The 15,725-nt window shown below is 36.4% G+C and overlaps 1 protein-coding gene and 1 long non-coding RNA gene across 2 annotated transcripts in view; one reads left to right on the forward strand and one right to left on the reverse strand.

Annotated features, from left to right (window-relative positions):
- Nucleotides 1-7,490, forward strand: part of LOC141447537 (uncharacterized) — a 67,485-nt gene extending 59,995 nt beyond the window's left edge. The window contains exon 3 of the long non-coding RNA XR_012454404.1: nucleotides 7,249-7,490. This is a non-coding gene — a long non-coding RNA (uncharacterized lncRNA). The remainder of the gene's footprint in view (nucleotides 1-7,248) is intronic.
- LOC141447534 (T-cell leukemia homeobox protein 3-like) overlaps nucleotides 1-15,725 on the reverse strand; it is an 88,119-nt gene that overhangs the window by 30,945 nt on the left and 41,449 nt on the right. Inside the window, exon 2 of the mRNA XM_074115189.1 lies at nucleotides 3,382-3,610. Within this exon, the coding sequence (XP_073971290.1) occupies nucleotides 3,382-3,610 (229 nt within the window). The remainder of the gene's footprint in view (nucleotides 1-3,381; nucleotides 3,611-15,725) is intronic.

A 15,725-nucleotide genomic window follows, 5' to 3' on the forward strand; every position in this document is an offset into this window, starting at 1 on the left:
GCAAGTGAAATAAAAACAGCTGATTGCTAAACAGAATGTCGCCACTTTCTGTCGTTTTTCTTTTATATCCACGTCATTAATTGCGTCATTTACATATTAACCACCTGCAAAGCTAATATGCATTGTGGTACTGGGTTCGATTCCCCTGGTCTAGGCCTTGGATTTTATTTAATGGTTAATATGAGAAATTTGTAGTAAAGTATGTTAGGCGTTTATAGGCTAAACCCGCAAAGCTTAGAAGTATTGTTGGTTTAGTGGGTTCAATTCTCCCGGTCTAGGCCTTCAATTTTATTTAATGGTTAATATGAGAAATTTACAGTAAAGTATGCTTGCTAGTCGCCTCCGTCCATGACACCTAATTGGTAGTTGAACGTAAAGCCCGCCTGAAAAAATAGGCAATTACTTTACTTTACATACGAGGGTCGTTTGAAAAGTCCGTGCAAAGTCAGAGAGATAGCACTACTGGCGCGTATCGAGGTTATGTTTAGTTAGTAGCATCTCTTGGAAGAACACACACCAAGTTTCAGCCAGATCGGTCTATTTCTTTGTGTTTGGCGAAGACCGTTCCTTCGGCCGGAAAGATTATGGCGACTGTCTTTTGGGATTCGCAAGGAATAATCCTCATCGACTATGTGGAAAAGGGTAAAACTATTACAGGTGCATATTATTCATCGTTATTGGACCGTTTGAAAACCGAGCTGCAAGAAAAACGCCCACGATTGGCCCACAAAAAAGTTCTTTTCCATCACGACAACGCACCAGCTCACACCTCAGCAGTTGTGGTCGCAAAATTAATGGAAATAGGGTTCCAACTCGTTTCACATCCCCCCTATTCTCCAGACTTGGCTCCCTCGGACTACTATTTGTTCCCCAATATGAAGAAATGGCTGGCGGCAAAAAGATTTTATTCAAACGAGGAGGTGATTGCAGAAACGAATGGCTATTTTTCAGACTTGGACAAATCCTATTATTCGGAAGGGATCAACAAACTAGAGCAGCGTTGGACGAAGTGTATAAGCCTAAAAAGAGACTATGTTGAAAAATAAAAAAGGTTTACCCCAAAAAATTAAGTAGTTTTTATTTTTGCACGGACTTTTCAAACGACCCTCGTATTAACCCCTCTCTCTCTCTCTCTTTTTTTAATTATTTGAGAGAAAACTGAAGTATTTATACTGAAAGAGTGGTTTGGCCCACAGTACCGGATAATACCGTTGATTTTATCCTGTCGTAACACGCATATCGTAGCTGAGGAGTAGATTAATCAGTTTAGCGTAGGGATTCTGACGTCACTTACATATATCCGTCTTGCATTGCACTTACGACTTAATAAAGCATTAGTGAAAATACTACGTAAAAATCGGAAAAGTTTAAATTAAGTATCACCGTGGAAACCTGATAATTAATTAGCTTTTAGACAAATGAGCCAACCGGATGTGCCGCTTCCCTAAAACAATTTTCCAGGGCTTTTTTTTTTGGAAAACATGTTTTCACGAAAATTGATAAATTTGTATGAAATTTCCATGAAAGGTTTAAAATTGGATAAAACTTTTTAAAATTTCCGGTACAGAGGAAGTCATGAGGGTAGTTCACACCGGATTTCCTTTTAAAAAAGGCTTTAATTTCTGTAAATGGTTCATTATCGTCTAGTTATCATCACTTCTACCTGGGTCATCTTCATTTAAGAAAGGTTACATAAAAAAAATGTTTTAAACGCTATTAAGATAGTTCTCCTTATGACATCATTAACGTTATCAGATAAGACGATTGGTAGCTATTGTTTATTTTTATACTTTTGATTTGTTCACCTAAAAAGAAGGTAAGGTTCTTATTGTGCAGGTTAAAAAACTCCCAAGATAAAAAGTCTGACTATTGGCGCCATCTAGGTCTATATATGTGTGTATCTAAATGTCTTTTTTGTTCGCTTTCCTTCTCTGTTTATTATCAAGTCTTTTTTAGGTTTTTTATAAGACGATTTTCTTTGAGTGAAAAAAAAGAAAGAAAAATAATTTTTGGTGCAGTTGGGAAGATTTACGTGACTTTCTTAATGTGATTAAATCTTAAAACTTAGACTCAGCACTAAAAAGTAGTTGTTGGGCAGGTCTTTATCAAAATATCCGCGAGGTAGGTTGGGCATTTTGCATTATGCTGAATTCTGCTCTCGTCCCTATTGGTAGGTTCCTAGAGGCGCACCTGGAGCTCTTGAGCTGGACAAGATACTCTCTTATGGCCAGCATCAGTCGTCCCACTAGCCCATTTGCGATACCAGGCACAACATTTCGTATATCCCAGGTCTCAACCTATGCCCTGGCCGACTTAATCGGCCCTTATCGGTCTTACAAGGCCCATCAGGCCAGAAAACAACTCCACAGAGTGTTCAAAGTCCCAGTCCATTTGGAGACTTTGACGGGAGAAGAGGAAATGTCTCTTACACCCTCCCACAGTGTGCGGAATTAAAATCAGACAATGGACGTATATACGCGTCGAACGCAGAACAAAACTACCAAAAGTTTACAACGTCGTAATATTATCACTGCAAGCGACTTTTTCTGCAATCTCTCTCTTTCGGGGGCTTGAGATTACCCCAGAGCATTCTGTGCTCATTCCAAAATCTTGCACCGCTTCTTCACGTTATGCATTGCCTTTAGTTAACTAGAGACGCAAGAGCTTTTACAAGGAATAGAAAAGAGCTTTTTGAATTCTGTGCAAAATGAAATCATGCTCGTACTGTGAGGTCTGAATCTCTAAGGTAAAAACGGGCATTGCACAAAGGTTGAGAGCTTCCCCAATCTCTAATGCGGAGACCAAACATGTACCAACCACTTATCATTTGGCTGACTCCCACCACCTTTCTCCGTATAATATACTTGGCAGTTCTATTGGGTAAGATAAAGGAAACATCCTACCAAATAATATTCTTATTGAATTTTATTAAAATTTCGAGTTTTTTGTAGTTAATGGCAATTTTATATTTTTCACCATGAGTATACACGTCGAACGCACCGTAACAGAGATTTGGTTTGACGGGTAAACATTCAGGGATTAGTAAATTTTATGAATTGGTAAGCTTAAGCTCAAGAGCTTTTAAAAACTTAAAAATAAAAACTCTGTTCTTAAATTAATTTTGAGTGGTTTACTTCGAATTATTACCCAACAAGTAGCGCAATTGTTGCGGTCAATAATTCAATAATAAATGCATTACTGTTTATGTAGTAATTTAATATAGTAAAACATGTTGCTAACGTTATTTCTTAATAACACATTAGTAATGTGGTCAGCTGATTTAATTAAAAAATTTTGTTTTCACCACCTGTTATTTTAAAATTACACATGCCATATAGATATAATACATTATATAAACAAAAAACCAAAACAATTACTCACCTCCATTTTGTCCTACGATTTTGAAACCACGTCTTGACCTGTGCGTCGGTCATTTTTAAAGATTTAGCCAATGCGGCCCGTTCAGCTGAGGCTAAATATTTCTGTTTATGAAACCTTTTTTCTAATTCGGCAATCTGTAGCCTTGTAAACGAGGTTCTAGGCTTTTTTCTTTTTGGTGGTGTCCTATTTTGGTATGGATGTCCTATCCGCCTGGCCATGGGAAATGTGGCTGCAAAAAAAAAAAAAAAAATTAGAAAATCGATTAGACTTTATTTCCGGTTTTTGCCACAATGTTTACATTCACGTAGTCCCAAAAGCAGGAAATCGTTATCTCAATCAAATTTTAGAGTTTTTGAGTAGTGACTTAAAGCACCTGATGAAGCTCCATCTAAACTTGAAGTTTCTGCTTCTTACGATTTTTTAGTTAAAATACACACAAACATACAAACAATTTCCTGAAAATCCCCTTTTTCCTACCTCAGGAAACGTTGAAACAGATATTTCCCTAGTGGAAACTCAATTTTTTTTTGTGAAAATTTTGGCATGATCTCACCATGTTTTCCTAACTTAATCAAGCAAAAATCAAATCCATAATTCAATTAATTAATTAAGCAAAGTATTGGTCCAGATAATGACTTTATTGTTTGATCATTGAAGGATCTTGTTATAGGCAATCTGTTTAGGGAAACTGTTTAGGGAAGCAAAATTAATACTAATGGCAGCTAGGGGAGATGTATGACGTCACATATTTGGCGGGTTAATCTCGTTGTTGTAGTTGCAGGTGATGATTGCATTCCCTGAAGGGTTTATATGTCCTGTATACCACTTCCCCTAGGAACAATAATAGTTGCTCTGGAGCTAGTAAAATCAAATGCACAATTGAGAGTTATACAATAATTGAGTAGAGATTATTGCACATAACGTGATATTTAATGATCGAGCTAAGATATAATCGCTATAAATGGTTATATTTAAAAATCAATGATTAATTTGTAGTCACTTAATCAAAACGCTATCTTTATCACGATCCGAATTTGCACTGAAATGGCACGTTTTGATTGAGGCCATCCTAATCCGTACCAGCCATAATTTAATCCCCCTCCACCGAAAACCTGTTTTACATCAAAGTTATGGATTTGGTTGTGTAGAATGCAGGGGGGCACCAAGTTCAGTAAATATTTTTAGATCGCAATTTAGCTACAATATCTTATGAACCTAAAAAAATTATTCTGCAAAAACATTTTGGAATTCCTGCAATTTTTGGGTTTTCGAACAAACATACTCATATTTCCGGTCGTTAGTTCGAGCTCGGCTAATACTTTCCTTAAGCTTAAGTAAAACATAAAATTATAGTGAAACGCCACGCGGAGATCCCGGGTTCGAATCCAGCAGCTGACCCTTAGATTTTCTCTTCCTAGGAGCTTCTTACAGCTCACTGTCCGGTGATGGACAGTGTTGTCTGTAACGAGAGAACACTGTCCGGTGTTGGACAGCAGTGCACTGAAAAAAGCTCCGGGCGCCAGTAACCTTAGATATTTACGCGCCTTAAATCATTAAAAAAAAAATGGCGAAACGCAATTTTGGAAAAAGATGGCGCTACACCAATACTTCCGCTTTCTAATTAAGAATTACAATGACGTTAGATAAATAAAAAAAGTATAAATACATTTTCCTCCCGTTTAACGAAGATTTTTTTGCCCAATATCTTTTTGAGCAAGTTGAAGAATTGCTTAAACACAATTAGGATTTCAATATTCATTTTTGTGCTGGACTAAATTTTAAGATGGTCCAAATAGATCTGATCTTTAGGAGCGATAATCACTAAAACCGGCATTTAAGTTTTGTTACTTCGTCTTAATATTTTTTTCTTGTTGCTGAATTATTCTATTGTACTTACATAAAGACACCAAAAATTTTTTAAGTAATCTTTATCAGTCTCAATCTCAGATATAAAATGTTGAAAAGGCTACTCGACAAACGATCAAAATTGACCCTGGCGAACAAACGAACACTATATAGCGCTCTACTTGCCCCAATATGGACGTAAGGAATACAGCTCTACGGAAGCGCTAAAAAATCGAACATCAACCGACTTCAGACCTTACAACCAAAAATTCTAAGAACAATAGTTAACGCTCCCTTCTAGGTCTCCAATCCACACTATACACTCTGATCTAAATATTCCTCTCGTCTCTGGAAATAGCCCCAAACTCGGTACACAAAACTCCACTCAAATCTAGAATAGTCACTACAACCCTCTGATCCCACAACATGTCCACCACAACACTTCCTTCCATATCGCAAACTGAAGCGGCGGTGGTCATGCGATCATCTCAACATATAACGCCCGATCTCCTAGGATGGATGCTGCCTAAGCTTGCCAAATCTGAAGGGAACTAACGGCTTCCATCAATGGATGGTCGTCGTTTACTCTACTCACGTATATGTATGTACACACTATATATACACGTGCATGTGTATTTGCGCCATCCCTTATCTCTCATCACTTTTGCCTATTGTACTAGATACAGTTGCAAAATAAATAAATAAAAATCTTTATCCTTCTTAATTAGGAACAGCAAGTGCTCTGATTGGGCCAAATTTTTTCGGAAAATTCGTTATTTTTTTTGGTTTCCCAAATCATAAAAAGTGGAATTTAGAAACTGGACTATACGAGTATGTTTAAAAAATTCGATTGGTGGAAGTTGTAACATTATTTAATTTCGATTGGGTCTTTTCCGGGGGGGGTTACTTGATTGCAATTTTTCGAATAATATGCCTCAAACGGAAGTACCACGATAATGAATGAATTTTTATTTTTAATTTAAAAAAAAATGGCTCTGACGATTTTCATTAAACTACGGAAAAATTATTGTACTCCTATTGGTCTATACCTGAAAATTAAAATTTCTAGCGAAAACTCAAATCACGAAAATTTGATCGGAATTCCGTTTTCCCAGGTAGGGCGAGTGAAAATAATAAATGGCGTCTATCTAAATCTGTTATAATTATGACAGTTAAATATTTAACATTAATCTCACACAATGGATGCCCAATAAATTTCTCCAACAATATGGCAACAATACGTCATCATAAAGAGAAGTTAATATTGTAACCTGTCATATTGTTTGTCACTTAATTGTGAATTCAAATCCCCGGTACTGACTTTATGAAACTAAGTTAGTTAGTGTATCGTTATATACCAGCTGTACATATTCCATGTAAAATATATAACATTTAATGAGCTAAATCAGAATTTCTCATATTACGGAAGTCGGTGATCTAATTTGTGCGACTTACGAATGCAAGCTAACCCCACCCACCCCCCGCACCGCGCATTTTGAATGGTAATAATTATTGTATAGAATTTATAGAGATAGATTATAAATGTGGCTTTTACATATAATATCCTATCTCTCTCTAGCCCATGTATTTGATTAACCAAAGGGAAATTCATTATTAGCGAATGTTTGTTGGCAACACTGGGAGAGAGAGAGAGAGAGATTATACGTTTATACGTAGCAAAATTTTTGGTTTAATATTTGATGTGACCTCATGAGTTTAGCCACACCCTTTCATAATGAATTTTGTTTTAACAGGATCACACATCGTGATTGAACATTCTAAAGGGAATTTTTTTTTTTTGGTCAAACTGTTTTTGGTTCTTTCTTCTTCATACGGCTTTAGGACAAAAATATGATGCACCATTATTAAGAACTAGGTGTGCTCTAAGATAAGATTGGCGGAGAGTATTTAATCGTTTCTTTTTCATTAAATAATAAATATAATAAAATAAAAAAATTTTCTGCAATAAAGTATTAACAATTTTCTTTACAAGTTTTACATTCTGTGTTTTCTTCTGTTCAGAAAATTGGCACAATTTAACCCAACGGAAGTACCCTGAGGCCCTTCTCGGAAAAGCTAATTGGAGTTACATGATTTTATATGTTGTATTTTACGCTGTAATGTTATATTATATATATATTATGTATTATTACACTAAGCTTTGTTTAACGATCAATAAATGGCTTATACATCTTTTTTATACATCTGTTTTGTTCATTTGCACAAAATCCTCATTTGTGGACAACCACTTCTTGTAGGATCCCCTGTTGGTTTTCTAGCCTAATATAACTGCAAACAATACTTATAACATACTCATGGCCTGCAGAGATAGTTGGAAGTGTACAACTATTTGGGCTTAGCGAACCCACAGGCAAAATCGAGCTCACTACCACACACACAATCACCAACACTTTACAGTTACGCACAGAAATTCACATACTTAAAGAAGTCCAGGGCCACACTCTCTTACATAATACGCTGACAACTACCATAATGATCACACAAAGGGCCTGAAAAGGTAGTTGATGTGTGCAACTATTTGGGTTTAGCGTGCCCACAGGCAGGACTCGAGCTCATCACCACACAAACTATCACCAACACTTTACAGTTACGCACAGAAATTCACATACTTAAAGAAGTCCAGGGCCACTCTCTTACATAATACGCTGACAACCACCATAATGATCCCACTTAGGGTCTGCAGAGGTAGTTGATGTGTGCAACTATTTGGGTTTAGCGTACCCACAGGCAGGACTCGAGCTCATCACCACACACATGCATTTACACTTACATTTTACACCGTTTTGGGAGAACCGGTAGGCTAAGCAAAGAAGTCCAGGGCCGCTCTCTTACATTACACTTACGCTGACAACCAATATGATAACACTCATGGCCTGCAGAGGTAGTTGATGTGTGCAACTATTTGGGCTTAGCGTACCTACAGGCAAACTCGAGCTCACCATCACACACACAACATTCACTACTGTACACATCTTTATTCAAAAGGAAGCATTCTAAAGGAGATTTAAGGGAGCCACAATACGATCTCTTTCATAGGTGGAACTGCCGCTTCTACAGTCCATAAACTACGCGAACAAACTACTCTTACTTCCCCAACAATCCGGAATGCAAGAAGCAGATGTAGATGTTCTTTGCAACCTGTTTAGGCTTAGCGAACCCGCAGGCAATTTTTCACAAACATAACACATTGCCCACATTTCAGACATCTTCATCCTGATTAATAAACATTTTCAACCAGAGAGAACTTTTCAATGGATTTTTAATATTGTACGCGTAACGCTTAAGACAGAATTTTTCCTTTCAAGACTATTAACAAACTTTTACTGATGCCTTATGAATCACAACAAAATCCTATTGGCTAAGAGTTCGTAATTAAGATTTAATCAAACTTTTATTTATTCATACTGATTATTTTTTGCTTTGTTACTTTCCCCTACAGTTCTCGAACCCTCCAATCAATCCATCACAGGTTGGGAAAACAAGTCAAAGAGAAAGAGAGGGTAAAAAAGTTAATCCACTTCCGGTGAAAACTGGAAAATTGCCTCCAGTCTGCTAATGATTTCTCTCATCCACCGAAGGAGGGGAATATTGCGCAAAGTGTGAGGTAATAGTGAGGAAAAAAAAATTGTAAGGTTGGTAATCCTTGTTAAGTTTGACGAGAAGCACTCAAGGTTGGATCTTATTCTTGCCGAAACGACATTATCTGCAAACCTTGCCCGAGTTTTAAACAAGGGCGTACCAACCTTTCTCTAAAGTCTCTAAGATCTCTTTACGTCGTACAAGAATACGCGGACAGACGCACATACACACACGTACGGGCAGACTGCAGCATCCTCATGATGATGCATATTTGATACTTCCTACTCACACACAAACACACATTTCCGCCCTTCAAGTTTTTCCCCTAAATATTACGAGCGTTACCTCACCCTACACTCATTGTTCCTCTTGTCAGGACGGAAAGAAGTTGAACTTAAAAGAAGGGGAATTTTACCTTACCAATTTCCGTAATGAGAACGAGTAATTCCACATTGTACCATTTCTTTAAAAAAAAAAAAAAAATCGTAAGTTGTAGAGTTTTTCTTTTCTGTTATATTTAAATTTTAGAAATCACTGTATTCATTGGGAATATTTTGTTTCAGGTCTACGGAAAACAAGAAAATATTTTTCTAAGACATAAGTCGATTTCTGCCCTCCAAAATTGATGCTGCGAGTAAGATTTTTGGATTTTGGGGATGCCATTTTTTATTTAGGAAGAGTTGTCAGTATTTGATGTATTGAGTTATATTAGGATATCTTGGGGTTGGGATTCCCCCAAGTTATTTTAGGAGAAAAGTGGTCCCAAACAGGAGCACAAAGAAATTTGAGAAGCCCTTCTGGGCATTCAAGCTTAGCTCACAAATGGTTGATAAAAAACTCTTACATGGTGTGATAAGATATCATAGATATCATTATATAGCTGTATAGATATCATCATAGATATCATTTATATAGTTATATAGATATCATTTGTATAGCTATATAGATATCATAGATATCATTTATATAGTTATATAGATATCATTATATACGAGTAGCTGTATAGATATCATCATAGATATCATTTATGTAGCTGTATAGATATCATCATAGATATCATTTATGTAGCTGTATAGATATCATCATAGATATCATTTATATAGTTATATAGATATAATAGATATCATTTATGTAGCTATATAGATATCATTATAGATATCATTTATGTAGCTATATAGATATCATCATAGATATCATTTGTATAGCTGTATAGATATCATCGTAGATATCATTTATATAGTTATATGGATATCATTTGTATAGCAATATAGATATTATCATAGATATCATTTATATAGCTATATAGATATCATCATAGATATTATAGACGCCATTATACGTATTTAATTCACTGAATTGTAGAGTAGTATACGGTTTTTTGAAGAAATAATAAAACATTATCAATTTAAAAAATTAAATAAAAGTAGCGTACTAAGTCAAGATGACTTTTTCAGGGGGCGGAAGTCTTCAACCTCTTTTTGAACAGACTCAACTACTTGAGAAAATAACAAACGGATGGGCAGGAGGGTAGTGAAAAACACCCCCCCCCCGTCAACTTAGAGATGAGGGAAAACTTTTTTGTTCTTTCCCCCAGCCAAAAAAAATTCCCCCACCTATTTCCTTTTAGAGCAGGGCCACCCTAGCCCCAAATCCTACCACGTTTAGTGCGTGATGGTACTTTTAGGGACAACAAAATGAATTAGTGTTTTCATTTTTCTTCCATCCTGTCTAAACCAATAAAAACCTCTCGGGGAAAGATAAAGCGAGAGAGCGTGTGAGAGAGATCATTTCCTGCTTCCCCCCACCACCACCGCCATTATTTAATGAAAGTACGCTCGCCAGGAACCTTAACATTTTGTTTTTTTTTTCATTAAAAAAGTATACCAATTTTATTTTGAAAAAAAAGGAAATGCCCAAATAATTGGTTGAAAACAGCTGTTGATGCTGTATCTTTAAATTATAATCATTGATCTCCTATTCCGTGGCGGAAGTAACATCACGATTTCTTCAAGGATTTTCAGTGTTCCGGTTTTTTTTTCTCATAGTCGTGATGAAATCCGAAGTTTACCATTAGTTTATGGATGGAGAAATACCTCCTTTGTGACATTCAACTTATGTTCCGCGCTGATAACACTTCGTATTGAATAGAGTTCACTTATCTCGTTTAAAATTTAAGTTCAATTTGGATAATTTATTTTATTAAAATTTTTGAGAATTATTTTGTTATTATTTAATAATAAAACTCGTTTCCGGACTCGAGCCTGATCGTTATTTAATTAGAAGTGATATTTCATTATATTTTTTTTTTTTTTTTTTTTTTTTTTTTTTTTTTTTTTTTTTTTTTTGGCGCATCAACAGCTGAGGTCATTAGCGCCCGGAGCTTTTCCCAGTGCACTGCCGGCCTCCGGACAGTGTTCTCTCGTTACAGACAACACTGTCCATCACCGGACAGTGAGCTGTAAGAAGCTCCTAGGAAGAGAAAATCTAAGGGTCAGCTGCTGGATTCGAACCCGGGACCTCCGCGTGGGAGTCCAGTATGCTAACCTCATAGCTAATCCCTTCCCTTTCATTATAATATTATTATTGTAATTGTTTGCGAAAGTTACCTTAGCAACCATTTCCAGGTTACTTTATTTTAGGTTATTTAGTAATTATATTTTTATGACCGTAGTTAAAAGTATTGTGTTTGACTACAGCGGAAGGGTTTTCTTATTCACGTGGTTACATCACTCGCCTTCGGAACAGTTCACACATATTACGTAAATAATTAGTAATTTCCCGCAAGGGGTAGTTGACGCATACAACTACCTGGGGAGTAGCGACCCCACGGGATAACCTGAGCTCAGTACACTATGCGCATTCACCAGAACACAGTTCGAATACATGACCAAGAAACAGGAAGTACACGAATTAGGGATATCCTCCATGACCTTATACCACTTAAGATATTAGGTTCTCCAAATTATCTGAACTTTAGTTATCTTTAATTATCTGAATAGGGTTGTCATCCTTAACTTGTAAACAAAACGGGATAGTTAAAAATCCGAATGTATACAGGAACCAGAAAAACAAACATAGGCTAGTACATGACAATTTCCTCTGGATTGCGTTGTTAATTGTAGTCTGCAATGATCTAGAACAGGGGTGAGCAACCTTTTTAATCAATGGGCCGATTTAAATTTAAATTTTTTTTGGCGGGCCGCACATAGATTAACTCTTATTAATAATTCGTACGAAACGCATCGCGTCCGTATTGCATGTTTGAACAAGTCACCGACAAGTGTGTATCTCGTCACAAAAAAATCGCGCAGACCCGGCGCGTTCGTATTACATGTTTAAAAACGTCGTCGACAAGTAACTCGCCATAAAAAAATATTTCGGTTTAGTATGTACTACCATTTTATTATAATTAATTTTATAACAATCTATTGATGGGAGAAAGTCGATAAAATAAATTCAATTTTAGAAATGCTTGGCGGGCCGCGGGTTGCTCATCCTTGATCTAGAACATTAAAGTCTATAATGACAGCAGCACTTCTGATGAAAAAGGAAACATTAGATCAAAAACACCATAGAGAGAACTCCACTGCGATCATCTCATACGCAACAACACAAGCAACACCTATCCTAAAAGACATAATAATCTCCAGAAGAGTTCGATTAGTTTTGAAAGAATGGTACTAACGCTGAAAGGTTAGAGACAATAACAAAACCGAATCTTTGAATCACGGTCGTCTCAAACACCGGAAAGGGTTTTTAGAAATGGAGTAAAACACCTAAGTTCCGGTTAGCTGCAGCTAATCATGTAGCAGAGCGGTAGAGAAGAGAAAGAATTGAATTGGCTTTCATGATAAGAGTACGATTAGAAAGAACAGAAATGTAGGTGGTTAAAGAAAGAAAAGTTGAAGAAAGAGAATAAAAACTAGAAGAGGACTAACTAGAAGACTAGAACAGCCATTCTAAAGAAGATAGAGTCTGGAAGTGAAGGACAGAGGATATCGGAAAGAATTTAAAGGAAACCAGGAGCCCTCCAGAGCTCAAAACAAAAAGTAGAACCATCCAGAGACATTCTACCACAGAACAATTTCAAAATTTTGAACTAGATCCAAAGGGAAGATAATTCTAAAAATAAAAATAAAAATTGAAAATGTTTATCAAAATCCCCGGAGAGTAAATATTGAAGATCATCAGGTGAATATGGACCAGAGATTTCTTGCATAATTCAATGGTTTCCTTTCTCTGAATCCAAATCATAAACCGTACACGTCATTCACTCTCTTGAAAGCATTATCTCATTGCTATTCATTCATGGCTGCACTTTACTGGTATGCATCTTCAGGCCTGGCTTGGATATCTGATACGCGGATCTACGGTTTGGTAAGAGCTCTCTTTTTTACTTTAAATTTTACCATAATATTCACTGTTATTACTTTAAATGCATTGAGATCAAAGAAATACCTACAGTGCTTATCAAACTTAAACATAACAAAATTCTATTTCTGTTACAGGGGAGTGCGGGAGTGTTAAAATCTCCGAAAGTGCGGGAGTGTTAAAATCCCCGGGAGTGCTTGATTACCCTTTATTAACTTGGAGTGATTACTTTTAACCTGTGCGCATTAAAAATTAAAAAAACAATGGTTCCGGTTATTTTCAAAATTCCGTCGCAAGACAGTAAATACGTCATAGTCTCATTTCCGTTAAAACCTTTTAAACTGTGTCCAGTGTCCAGTGTTGATGAGCTGCGGAAGACATCGATGGATATGTTACTGCAAGTGATTGGTACATATCCCAGCCGACAGCTAAAATCAGGTAGGGCGAGGAATTAATTATGTGGTCCATATTTATGATCTCTCAGCATCTTTTAAGTGTCATTCTTCTTCGGAATGGCACACTACTCCTGCCACAGATCTATCCTATAAATAATATCTCTATCTACAATAATTATAGTTCCAATTATTTTGCTTGCATGAAAAAAAATGGCACTAGTCATTTTAGAAAAATAAAAGGGAATTACAATTATTTAAAACATTAATATGGCCACTGTTAATATCCTTCTTCGGATCTTCTAGTTCGAGTGTAGCAGACCAGGTCAGTCAATTTCTACATGTTTACTGCATGTTTACTTTGCATGTTTACTGCAGGTTTTTAGTGCATGATCATTTCTAGAATTACAGGAGCAGATTTTCATCAGGAGATGGGATGTAAATACATAGATAGAAATAGAATATTGTTTATTTAATTAAAAATTCCAAATTCCAAATTTTTCCGCATATTTTCAAGTAGTTTTTAAATTCTGAGATTATAGTTTCACGGAATTTAAATTAAATTAAAATTAAAGTTTCAATTGAACCAAATTTTTCAATTTTTTTCAAGTTTAAGAGATTTTTAAATTAAATTTATCTTTTGGTTTCAAAATTATTAACTTGATAATTTTAGAATTAATTGATTGGTTAAAGAAATTAGTGACATTATTTAATTCTAAACGCTTTAAGTTTTAATAATCAAACGCGTATTGTTGCTTTAAAATTAAAGCTTGAAAAAGTAAAAGATTAAAGCTGTAGATGCCTTTAGGCGAAGATTCTGGGTAGAAATGGAGCAGCCACATCTTCAGGGATTTCCACATTACCACAGCACAGTATTTACACCGACTTATCACTAACACTCACACAGAAGCGTTGCTTTCTAACTGGCCATCGGTTTTCACAGCCACCTACTCATGCGCAGTCCCGCCAATCTTAGTTACATTTTTATTTAAGAGTCTCGAGTTTACGAGGCTGGATTTTGGAAATCTTCGGTAAGACGAGGCGCGTATTGAGAATCATCACGCGGTTATTTTTGACTGAACAACTTCATTAAATGCTCTGTCATCTTTCCAGGCAGATAACTCGTTCGTCATATCCAGGCAAACGAATTAGTGCTTTCTTGCAGTTAGTTTAATTCAAATGCATTAGTTGCATACACGTGGAAAATATTCAATTATTTGACGTATAGACAAAGATTATGGCCTTAATTGCAATCGAAATTAACTGATATTTTAATGGAATATCCCTCTTTCATCCCAGATTTCCGTTTGCTGAGAGTAATAGCAGATAAACACCGATAGATCTACGTCTGGTCTTTCTTTAGGAATGGATGATCAGATATTTACTGATCTTTTCCAAAACCGTTTCACTTGTAGTTCCGTCGGAAGTTGAAAAATGTTACTTTGATTTGACCGCTAAATTGTTACCGGAAGTTCCTCCACAGCAAGGCATTCCCTTTGATTGGTTGATGTCTCAACTCTGTATTTTACCATGACATCAGATTCACTTCTCGTTTCCTGCAGCAACATTAAAATAAAAAATGTGTTCGTTATTCAGTACAAGCCGTTACCAAATCTTCCCGGCCACTGCTTACCTAGTTAAAATAACCACGCTACGCTACTACACTGTTCACATAAATTGTACACTCTTCAGACAGCCATAATCCTTCACAAAAAACTGAACCCCTTCGTGGAGAGAGACTTCCCGTTCGGAAAGGGCTCCAGGCAGTAAGTACAGGGGGCAATCTCTCTCCCTTTTCTAGTTCCCCCTGATCCCTTTCGGCAACGGTTCTCATCTGAGAGGAGTCACTTCTCCGATTTTGCTCTGTATAAAGGAACCAACTCAGATCGCACTCTTAGCTGCTGTATGTGAAGTTCAATACCCTTGGCCTCAGCTTTGTTTTACCTTCTGCGTGCTGTACATTTGCTTACATGAACTCTATACACCTGGTGAAGGAGCTGGGATGATCTTGTAGCAGTTTAAATGCTACCTTGATGCATTCCCAGCATCCTTATTCTCCCTCTGCCTGATGGGATCCTGTCCTTCCACAGCGCGTATCTTCTAGTACAACATTAGTACCCTACTTGGGGGAAAATA

Source organism: Rhodnius prolixus, unplaced genomic scaffold, assembly GCF_049639745.1.
Source record: "Rhodnius prolixus isolate KJV_2025 unplaced genomic scaffold, Rpr scaffold_7, whole genome shotgun sequence".
NCBI lineage: Eukaryota > Metazoa > Arthropoda > Insecta > Hemiptera > Reduviidae > Rhodnius > Rhodnius prolixus.